Raw genomic sequence first — 12,500 nt, forward strand, 5'->3', positions numbered from 1 at the left:
GCTAAATCTCATTTGAAAGAGCCATTCAAAATATTTATACTATTGGAATCACACAGGTGCTCCCAACTTATTAATTATACAGGCCGGTGCACAAATCAATTATGCTGTCATTCCCGTGTCGGAGCTGGTCAGAACCACATGGGGCAGCTCCCCTTAAACCATTACATGTAGTAGGCCCAGTTAAAAGCAACATTTTATTGAGACAATTGTGTGCAAAATGGAAATTTGTAAAATAAAAGTCTAAATAAAAATGTATTTAAAGACAGGGTACCGTGATTTTCAGTGATCCCCCCCCCCCTAGAACATAATCATCAGGTATTATGGTTATACTAGGAGGAAGATTTTTTTCAAAAAAGTGTACAGAAATGGTTAAAATTATGTTTTTATGTGGACACGCCTCCAGTTCATTAAGTATACCTGGTTCTCACCTAAGCACCTCCTCCACCACCTTAGCACCACCCACCTGTCCTAGTCCCTCCTCCTCCTCATGCCCACGCCTGTTGTGTTATGATAATGAGGGGGAGGGTATAATTTTACTATGTCACTAAAGGGCTGTTTTTCTATTGGCACGTTTGACCCTAAGGTTTCAGCCTCCAGGTAGAAACTCAAAATAGTCAGAGAAGACATAAAAAAACATAAAAACACCACCAGGGGGCTTAATGAGTTCTATCAACCTCATAGACACATGAAAAACAGAAAAAGTGCAAAACCATGGCACCACCTCTTTAATAGAATACATGAATATTATAATTTTTGAAATAATTCCCCTCTGTGTAGACATACATGGAACGGTCTGACCGTTCCGAGGTCGCTGGATTTGCGTGGGCGAACGTTCTGAGGTTGATGGATTTGTGGGGTGACGGGACCGAACCTCTGGGGCGACGGAACCTAGTGGCTTGGGGCGACCGTTCGGGGGTCGCCGGATTTGCCACAGGGTGTTTTGGGGCGAGCGTTTTGGTATTCTGGTGGACAGGTGGATTTAGAAGGCAACATGGAGGAGAATACTAGACAGGACGAGGAGGAACAATAATGAAAACTTAAGAGGGAAGAAAAAGAGAAAGTTTGACTTGACATTCAGACTAGCGGTTGTGAAACATGCAGAGCAGAAAAAGAAAGGTGAACTAGCCTTGCATGCAGCCATGGATGAGCATGGATGAGCTGGAAAATAACTTGCCAGTGGATACATAAACTTGTGATTGAGGACGATGATGAGGGGGAGGAGGAGGTGGAGGAGGATGATGATGATGAATGGCGTTGAGATTGCTTCAGTATTATTGTTGCTGTGGGTGGTGTGTTTTTTGTTTTATACAGTATACGGTAAACAGTTTTAGTACTTGGTACCATAATGTTATTTTATGTACTGTTTTACAGTATTTAAAAAATATATGTATTTGTATTACATTTTAGTATTGGTAAAAAAAAACAATTATTAAAGTATTACCGTAGACAATTGTTGCACTACCAGTATGTTGATCTTTGCCTAATATACCTCTTGTTTACAGACAGTATATCTTGTTGTTTTGTTTGTGCCTTATACAGTAATTTTGCACTAAACAAACATGCTGGACAGCAACTGTAGCCAATTAATGGCCCGGTGCAGGTCGGTGCAAAGATAAATAAAAGCCTGCAGCTAATAGCCGCCTGGTTCATATAAAAAAGTACAAAAGTTGATTTTGTGAAATAAACGTCCGGGCTACTTTTTGGGGAAATACGGTATATGGGCAGATGTTATTTGTAAAACAAAATGTGTCAATTTTGTTTACGGATATTTATTTAGGGATATTTGTCCCTAAAAGTCTGCAAAGTTTGTTTGAGTGTACTGTGCCTTTAAGAGATTGACTAAAGTCTCTCTGGCGACACTTCTACTCACTCCCACTACCCACTCAGACCCACTCTACACAGTACACACTACTACCACACTCTGGCACTCCTCCACACCTGACACATGTAACATAGCACCATTGTAATTACAGTGTTGTCTATTATACAGAAGTAGCGCTCAAAAACTAAAACCGCAGGGTCCTAGCGCTTTGCACACACATCATAAAAATAGTTTAATAGTGTATAGAGAAGTTGTATCCTCCCTTCACCTACCTTCACGCATCTTTTCCACTAAATCATTCCTTTTGATCTCCTTCAGACAATGAATCATGACCTGAGTTCTATTATTGGGGTAGGTTTGCATGATCAGTGTGGCAGTTTCCGTCCTGTCAGCAGACTCTACACGCGACTTTGGGGGCGGCTGGATGCCTTCAATGGGTTTAGTCCATGCCAGATGATATCGGAATTCTTGAAAGTCCTCTTTTGACAGCTCTTTCAGAATGTCCAGGATACTAGATGACTCCATGATTGATTCCTGTTACAAACAGAGGATGTTAACATCTCAGCTTCATTCTCTTAATGCGACTGAACACCAGCTTTAGCTGAACAGAAGGAGCGAGTGCATTTTCCGGCAGTGGCATCTGCCACGGTGACAAACAAGTCCTACGAGGTGTCTATCCCTCACCATGTACTAATCATTTAAAAATAATATTACAGTAGTAATAACTAAAATAATTTGTCAGGTTTAAAAAAATATATATATATTTTTGTGGTAAATTAAAAACAAGAATACAAAGTAGAAAATGTCAATAACAGTGAAAATACGATATTACATGCCCTCATGAGTCATGAGCATGCACACAGCTGCCTATAGGCAGCATATATTTGCTGAGGTTAAGGTTAGGGTTAGATTTAGGGATAGTTTTACTGGCAGCTGCCGGTCAGTAAAACTATGCCTAAACCTAACCCTAACCTCAGTAAAACCATTAGGTCCTGAGCACTGCTGTGCGATGTGCTTCTTAGAGTCACGACCTAAACCCAACAGGAAGTCAGACATTTTGAATTTACTGTGGCATGTTATTGATTGTTTTGCCATTTACACGGGTTGTGCATTAAAGAACTCCTCCTAGTAATCCGATCCACCTCAAACTCGCTCAGCGTGCATGTCATTCAGTGCCAATTATTTTTATTCAGGCAAATCTTCACTGACCGGGCCATGGCCCCACTGGCCCTCATGACGCTACACCAGTGATCGGCGCTGCCAAGTGGGCGCTACGTGGGCGTGGGCGCTAGATGTGAGGCGTACAAAGGCGTGTGAGAGTGTACAAGAGGCGTGTGAGAGTGTACAAATGGAACCAAATGGACCCTAACAGGTCCATTTGGTTCCATTTGTACTCTCTCAGAGTTACATTAACATTGATTTTACAATATAAATCGGGGTGCCAGAGATAGAAATGCCATTGAATGGGGGTCCGTAGCCTCTAATGCATGTCAAACTGGGGGTCCTTGAAATGGAAATGGTTGAGAATCACAGCTAGAGCCATAAAAAATATTCCCTTGTGGGAGTCCCTGGCATAATTATCTTTTCGAATAGGGGTGCGCGGGCTAATAAGTGTCAATTTGGGGGTCCTTGACATGAAAAAGTTTGAGAACCACTGCAGTAGACTACTTAGGGACCAGTCGAAATTTACATAAGGGGGGGCATGGAGGAAAATAGGGGAGGGTCATGCCTTTCTAATTTTGGTCCAAGGGAGGGTCAGCTAATTTTACTTTGAATCCAAGGGAGGGTCATGCAATTTTGAATTGATAAAATAGTCCGTTTTTTATATACCTTTTTAGTACAGCAGAACAGTGGTCAATGACCCCTCTCCATTTCAAAGGATACAAAGAATTCAAATCAAGTAACACCTTGTCTATTTAGAATCAATGACGGTCGTTAACAAGCCATCAACGCACAGCGAGTGTGAACGACCCAGTCAAATCTATTCAGCGTCTTAACGATGGTGGTTGAACAATTAAGCAAAACTTCAACAGGCGTTATTGGAGAGATGCATTATAAATAGGCCTACTATAACTGGATATTCATAATCATTTGAAGTAATTCTGTGCATGTGATTAATGTGGATCTATATGGACAGTTGTGTATAGATGCCTAGCTCCACAAGTAAAACCAGAAGCATCAGGCCATAATTGATAGCCTAATTTGTTTTATGTAGGCAACAGTGTGGTTGTAGTCACTGTAGTTGATAATTAAAAGGGCAGAGTGACAAAAGTTTTAAACTACTGGTTACCAAATATTCAACTTTCTTCAATCTGACCAGGATTCAATGGGTTTCCCACATGTAAGATGAGAACACTATCCATTCTGCTACCACTACTACAGATACACTGTGCATTTAGCAAGACTGACTACACTACAGCAATGTTCTAATCAATGTGGAAAGCAAAACATTGGACATATTAGTTTTAAATGTCATGTTGTATTTGATGGGGAGGGTTAGGGGTGTCAAGAATTTCACAATACGATACATGATGTTGGGCATGATATCGATATGATATATTATTAATGTTCTTTTCTCATGTATCATCAACATTGGCCATCATCTTATAAATAACGTTATAAAGCAAGTTAGAAACGATTACAAAGTGCTTTGTACACACAAATAAATACATTTGTGCAAGCTTAATGGAGAAGTGAAGTGAAGAGGACAGATAGACACTAATATAACAAATATAATATAATATAAGACTGCATAACTATAAATTCCACAAACCTCATATTTTTGTCATCTGGACTTTACCAACCAAGTGCAGCCTAGTTATTTCCAACAGCTTAAAAAAATCTATAATACCAGATACAGTATAATACAATCTTAGATTAGATGTAGGCCTATTTGAGAGTGCAGATGCATGTCACATTAACGAGCGTCAACGAGCATCAGCTGACACACAACACCTCCCCTCTGCAGTGCTTTAAACTGAAAGTGACTGACTGGAGTCTGTTTCATTTCTCTCCAAAATACCTTGAATATGATGGAGGACATGATTAATAATTACTATGATTATGATAAGCTTTACATTTCATATCATACAGTAAAAACTCCTAACTTTCACTGGCAAAAAAAAAGAAAGTGTTTTTTTTGTATTAAAAAAACAATTAAAAAAATATTACGATACAGTATGACATCATGACAATACCTATCATCACATTTTAATACCACGATAGGCTATATCGTGACACAATATATCGTGACACTTCTAGGCGGGGAGGGTTACTCTTTTTTTTGTAATCACTTGGGGAGGGTCATTGATTATTTTTTTTTGTCAAAGGGAGGGTCATGGCATTTTAGATCAGGGCACATACATTTCCTCCATGCCCCCCCTTATGTAAATTTCGACTGGTCCCTTAGCAGGTCACACAATGAATGGATCATTGATATGCATCCAGGCAGGTCGGTCATTCCTATGTTAATTCACGCAGTTGATATGCTTATGTAAGCGAGGTGTGAATGATTGTTTGTTTCTGATCGATACGCGAGGTCCGTCCATGTGCGCACGTGCACTCTTTATGCGGCGACACATTCACTGTTTCACCCGCGTTTGGTTAAAAGTTATATCGAGTGACGTTCGAACATTGTAAACTTTACAAATAACTTTAGTTTGCACCGTGTTGGGTTTGGATGGAATATCCAGAGTCTGACTGTCCGTCCATTACTGTTGTTGTGCATACTGACAATGGCGAGGATCTCCTCGCTGCCAAGAGGAAAGGGGGCGGGGACTTTGGGAGCATGTGTGATGAACACAACAGATCTTCAAGCAATCAATGCGGTGCTTAAAGGAGAGATCCGCCCATTTTAAGTGTTATCTTTGATGTGTCGCTAATCACTCACCATCATTGAAAGGGACGTCGAGTTATTCCTGAGAGTCCCCTATCGTCCAGTCTGTCGACCCCCTCCGTTGGCATAATGGGAGCCCGTGTAAGAGTGAAAATCGTCTATTATAACCGATGCAAAGTTAGTTTTTTCTCTACTACTGCTCATCGTGGAGTCTCATGATACTCAAACGTGCACTGAATGTCGTGAACGAGCTATCGTTCGTGCAGAACGAGATGATGCTGGTTGCTTATTTCTTCCACAGACGCCAGTTTCTGTTCTAAAATGTCCGGATCTGTCCTTTAAGTGCGGTCGAGGCGCGTTGTTAGCTTGTAGATCTGAGGGGGAGGGGCTGTTGCCTGCTAGCAGTAGATTTGATCTACAAGGCAACAGCGCGTCGACGTGTGAGGCGTTGTTAGCTTGTAGATTTGTTGTCCAAAAGCTGATGATCATTTTGACGTTGCGCTACTTGCGGAAGTGATTTGCATAAGTATTGGGGCATAATGCGCTGCATATTAATTGTACATCGTGCAAGTACAGTAACGGTATGGGAAGCAGCTGTTGTTACAGGCAGAATATTGAGGAATTTTTCAGGAAAGTGTGGAGTTAGTTGGGCCATGTGTCTGCTTGGAGACTGGCTCCATACACTCGTGTACACTCCATGAGTGTGCTTGTCAATTAATGTGGCAAGATGTTGTTTTATGCTTCTGCTTTTCTTATCTTTGACGAAATTATTGAACGCAGCCAGAATACTGTATCTAGCTCATTCGCAGGTTGTGACACAACACTTTTTTTTTCTCAGTTCACTTTTCAGATTTGTGATTTGTCTGAAAGTGTCTTTGCACGTTCCCTTTCTTTGCCATCAATGTGCAGTCATGTGCTTCATGTGCATGCACACATGAGATTTCAGTTCCTTCTTTATTCTTCTTGGTGGGAGAAGTCTAGTCAAATCATGTGTTGTTTGCCATAAAGTGTCTTTCCAGGTTCCCTTTCTTCACCACCGTTGCACAGTTGTTGCTAAATAGGCAGTTACATTTCCCGTTTTACATGACCAAAAAATAATAATACGGCTTTTCCCCATGGCATCTCTTCCTAATGTAATTCTAAGCGTGCGTGCGTGCGTGCGTGCGTGCGTGCGTGCGTGTGAGAGAATGAGTGCACACGGGGTGGTCTCAGCTTTCATCAGATGTAGGCACCACTGAATTAAAATATAAAACATATCACTTAGATATATAAATATTCCCAGTGGATCTGGTCGGGTGTTTGCAGCAAAAACTGTGGGAGGAGAGCAAACTTTTACAGTGACTATAATAATAAATAGGAGCATATGGTTGCCTAAGCCTATATTTACATACATTTGCAGTGATATAGTGGGCTACTTACAGTGTGGATGTTGAATGGTTGTCTCAGGACTGTATTCAGGATTATTCCTCAAGTTTAGGGTTGCCACCTTTCAGAAAATGAAACAAGAGACACTTATTATGCCCGCACGGGACAAAACTTAGTTGGGGAGACAGCCCCCCAAACCCCTGAAATGCATAGAAATCTATGAAATCTGTAAAAAAATCTATGAAATCTATTAAAAAAGAAATTGGGGAGCCAGCCCCCCAAACCCCTTAAATGCATATTAATCTATGAAATCTCTATAAAAAATGTATATGCATAGAAATCTATGCATTTCGGAACAGTTATAACAATAACACACACTAATACAACACAACAAGTCCTATTCATTCAGCCATAGGCCTACAACACACATGTATTGTGTATGTGTTGCATTTTGAAATTGGCAATTGTTTCCAAAATATGAAAAAGTAAATAAATAATACATTGGAAAATTGTATGAAATAATGTAAAATATGCATGATTTGACACTGCAAAATGTACCCTTTATGCCATAATGACATCCACAAGTTGTATAGTAATAGTTGAAATTAGGCCTTAAATGTCAAAATAAGCCTCCATCTTCGTGAAAATAGCTGGGTTTGAAGTGACTGATTTCAACATTGTGTTAAATGTTGCATTATTTGTCTCATTCTCCGTACCTGGCACACATCCACACACTCCTGCATGTCCTGGTACACTGTTTCAGTTGAACAAGTCTGAACACCTCCACCTGAGATTCCTTTATGACCTGATAATACATTTTACCTACATTGCTCAATGCTCACAGTGGCCCTCATTTATCAGTGGTGCAGACCAAAAAAAAACGGCGTACGGCGAGATCACTGCAATTGTCTGCATTTATCAATCCATCGTGACTTTGACTTTAGCGAACAGCCCGCTCAGATCTCACGTCATGTCTTGTTAGATATTTGTTAAGGAGTTACAGTATAACTATGCCTTATAGATAGTTGATAGTTAGGCTACTTACAAACTATTAGCTGTGGATGAGCAAGTAACACACCTGGACCATTGATATGGTACCAGGGTCATTCCTGTGTTAGTTCACACTTATATATTTTAATCTTACAAAAAGTTTTTTAAATAGTGAAAGTAGCAGATCTACTGTGTGTGTGTGTGTGTGTGTGTGTGTGTGTGTGTGTGTGTGTGTGTGTGTGTGTGTGTGTGTGTGTGTGTGTGTGTGTGTGTGTGTGTGTGTGTGTGTGTGTGAGAGAGAGAGAATGAGTGCACATGGGGTGGTCTCAGCTTTCGTCAGATGTATAAAGGGTGTGCTCCAAGGCACCACTGAATTAAAATATAAAACATATCAGTGGATCTGGCCGTGTGTTTGCTGCAAAAACTGTGGGAGGAGTTTAGAAGCACGGCAAACTTTTACACTGACTCTATAATAATAAATAGGAGCAAAAGCAATAATGTGGTTGCCTAAGCCCAGTGGTGGAAAAAGTACTCGCATCTTAGTAAAAGTATCAATACTGCAATGTAGAAATAATCTGTTACTGTAGAAATTCAAAATGCACTTGACTAAAAGCACAAAAGTATTGGTATCAAAATGTACTTGAAGTACCAAAAGTAGAAAGTATGCGCAGAATGTCCTGTTTCACAAGTTTTCAAATGTATAAAATATGTAAAAAATCTTTAGAAAATAGCAGATCTACAAGCTCACAATGGGTCGCATCGTGACGCATTGTGATCTTGTAGATCGGCTATTTTCAAATGGCCAAAATGTATATAGGGCTGAAGTGGTTACTGCATGTTTAGTAATAATCAAAATCTACAAAAAGTAACGAGTAACTAAAGTTTTCAAATCATTGTAGTGGAGTAAAAGTACAATAGTTTCCTCTGAGATGTAGTGGAGTAGAAACAAAAGTACTGAAAATTGGAAATACTCAAAAATAAAAAATACCAAAATATTGTACTTAGCCTAAATACAGTACTTGACTAAATGTACTTTACACCACTGCCTAAGCCTATATTTACATACATTTGCAGTGATAGTAGGCTACTTACAGTGAGTGTGGAGGTTGAATGGTTGTCTCAGGACCAGTGTTGGTTTATATTACTTAGGAGAGTAATATGTTACTTATTACTTATTACTCCTTTGAAAAGTAATAATATTATATTACTTATTACTTGGAATCAAGAGTAGTATATTAGTTATTACTTTATATTACTTTCCCCGCGCCCCCCGCAAAAGAAAAGACGTGTACAGTTTTTAGCCTTTTAGAACTGAATCCAATTTAATGGAACAATAGAAAACAGTCAACAGTCTTTATCCTTTTAAGTATTTTGCTGCTACAAATTCCATATTTGGAATTGGAACAATAATTATCCTTACAGGAACAACATCAATCTGAACTGCACACACTGGCTGCAGCCTCTCAAAAACTGAAACAATAAAGTAAACTTTTTGAACATTTCTTAACCTTTTCAACATATCTTACACCAGTCAATATTAATTAGCCAAAGTGCAAGGGGGGGAGGAGAGAGGAGAGGAGATATAGAGCAGTGGTTCTTAAACATTTTCATGTCAAGGACCCCCAAATTGACACTTTTTAGCCCGCGGATCCCCATTTCAAAAGATATGATATGCCAGAGAACCCCATAAGAGAAGATTTTTTACAGCTCTAGCAGTGATTCTCAACCATTTTAATTTCAAGGACCCCCAGTTTGACATGCATTAGGCTACAGACCCCATTTAATGGCATTTCTATCACTTGGACTGCAATTTATATTGTAAAATCTATGTCAATTCCACTCTGAGAGTGTACAAATGGAACCAAATGTACCCGTTAGGGTCCATTTGGTTCCATTTGTACACTCTCAGAGTTACAGACCCATAAGGGTCCATTTGGTGCCTAATCTATCATTTAGCTGGGGACCCCCTGGAACCCCCTCAAGGACCCCTGGGGGTCCCCGGACCCCACTTTGAGAACCAATGATATAGAGGAGAGGAGAGGAGAGGAGAGGAACACTGTTTCCACGCACACACTGTTTCCTCCTCATCAGCAGTTCGTTTCCCCGACCACCAGACAAGTGACGCAGGGGGACTTCTGAAAGGGCCATGCCGAAAATCGGTTGCTTTATTCGGATACAATTTGTGTCACTGCCCGCCCCTGCCGGTTCTCTGAATTTATATTTTTAAATAGGCTCTGTCATGATTAATTGACCATATATATGAAGTTAAACAACTAAATTCTATCCAAACGATATCTTATAAGTAAATTCCGTGCCTCAAAATAGAAGTTTGAGAGCTTTCTGAAGTTAAAAAGTGGCGGAGAAATACACGACGCCGCATACGGGTCATGCGCTACGTCATAACTGTGCGCAGGCTGCGTGCTAAAAAGAACTGATCTGCAAGCTAAAAAGCATCTCTGTTGACGTAGGTTGATAGCTTGTAGATCTACTCTATTTTTGCATGATGCGACAACTTGCCTCTACGAGAGACGGAGAGAGTACATACATATTAAATGAATGAATGAGCAAAAAAAAAGACGCTTGTCATCAGTAACGAGTAACGAGGCTTTTTTTGGCCGAGTAATATGGTATTATATTACTGTTTTGGCAGAATAATACCTTACTTTACTCGTTACTGGGAAAAGTAATAATATTACAGTAATATATTATTATTAATTCGTTACTGCACAACACTGCTCAGGACTGTATTCAGTCAGCGACATTATGAACAAGCTTCATGACATGGCGTCAAGTTTCTCTCTCTCTCTCTCTCTCTCTCTCTCTCTCTCTCTCTTCTCTACTCAACAGTGTATGGGGTTTAAGAGGGAGTGCCCTTAACCTCTTAAACCCCATACACTGTTGAGTTGAGTCCCTTAGGGCTCTATAGTTTAATGCCTTTTCTGGTTTCGCTCGACATTAAAGATATTCAACAAGCTCACAACGCGGCGTGTGGTGACCTTGTTGATCTGCTATTTTCTGTGAACATTTTCTCAGAATATGGATTCTGGGGTTTAAGTGGCTACAGCAAATGTAATGTTGTACTGCCCTCTGAGAGCATCTGTGTTCATTAGTGTTGTCAACAACAGAAGGACACAGGTTGCATAAAGTCCATGGCTATTGACATTGCATTGTCAAAATAAGCCTCCACCTTCCATGTTTATTTAAGTGTATAAACACACAGAACAGATGTGAAAATTCAAGTGACTGATTTCAACATTGTTTTAAATGTTGCATTGTTTATCTCCGTATTCTCCGTACCTGGCACACATCCACACACTCCTGCACAAAGCTACAGCTATAGAAGTTATCCCCTGACAGCAGAGGAGGCGACAGACTCAAAAGATTGCTCCAAAGAGAAACCTTTTGGATCATTAATTTAAAAGCCACATCCAGGCTTAAATGATGAGGTTGATTACTTGCCGTTTATCTGATGTCTGTTTTGATTACTGTGATCATGTTTTGTGTTTACAATGTAAATATTTACTACACTGTGAATATATTTACTCTTGTTTTCCCAGTATGATTTCTATTAATTGATTATTTGGTGTTGGTAACTCTGGGTGTTTGTTTCCTTTTTTTTATTTATTTTCATTTATTTGGGCAATTGTGCTCACATGAATTATTCAAATGTCATAATGACGTAATAACGTACTGACATGATTGGAACATCACCCACGGCTGTATTTAAGTGACTGATTAGCCAAAATGCTAGAAAAGACCTAGATGAAGACCTTCTAGGTCGATACGGGTGGGTCATACTCATTTGCCTTGCTCTAAATAAATTATATATTTTTTCACTTGAGACGGAGTGCCTTGGGATTATTTTCTTTGCAAGTCTCTTTTCACACCTTTTTTGGCAAGCAGTACTTCTTTGGAAATCCTTTTTTGTACACACTCCTGCATGTCCCGGTACACTGTTTCAGTTGAACAAGTCTGAACACCTCCACCTGAGATTCCTTTATGACCTGATAATACATTTCACCTACATTGCTCAATGCTCACAGTGGCCCTCATTTATCAAAGTGCGTGCACACGCGCGCGCACACACACACACACACACACATGCACACACACACACACACACACATGCACACGCACACACACACACACACACACACACACACACACACACACACACACACACACACACACACACACACACACACACACACACACACACAATGAGGTGGAAACTGAACTGAACATAGACAGAGACATAAGAGACACATCCCACAGATTACACCCAAACAACTTCTGCTGGGTGAAGCTTGTGCTTGAACTGTGACAGGAACCACCATAAAGACTGTCAATCATGTACTACTGCACTATGTATCTATTCTGCACCCTACTGATCTACACTGCTGTATTGATACTTTTATACTTTTTAAAAATCCAAATCCACCTCATAACTGTGCGCAGGCTGCGTGCTAAAAAGAACTGATCTGCAAG

The 12,500-nt window shown here is 40.0% G+C and overlaps 1 protein-coding gene across 4 annotated transcripts in view; it reads right to left on the minus strand.

Moving 5' to 3' along the window:
* Positions 1–12,500, minus strand: part of LOC308104136 (uncharacterized protein) — a 39,013-nt gene that overhangs the window by 18,465 nt on the left and 8,048 nt on the right. For 3 of the 4 annotated variants that reach the window (XR_013934796.1, XR_013934797.1, XM_080454450.1), the window contains 2 exons: positions 7,077–7,143; positions 2,095–2,356 (listed from right to left, as the gene is read on the minus strand). Coding sequence is in view for 1 of the 4 variants with exons in the window: in XM_080454450.1 (XP_080310576.1) it covers positions 2,095–2,347 (253 nt within the window). In the remaining 3 variants the exon portion in view is untranslated. Of the gene's footprint in view, positions 1–2,094; positions 2,357–7,076; positions 7,144–9,104; positions 9,139–12,500 lie in introns of those variants that run through there. The other variant, XR_013934798.1, reaches the window with a different exon arrangement.

The sequence above is a fragment of the Gymnoscopelus braueri genome (assembly GCF_963280865.1).
Source record: "Gymnoscopelus braueri genome assembly, chromosome: 17".
Classification (NCBI taxonomy): Eukaryota; Metazoa; Chordata; class Actinopteri; order Myctophiformes; family Myctophidae; genus Gymnoscopelus; species Gymnoscopelus braueri.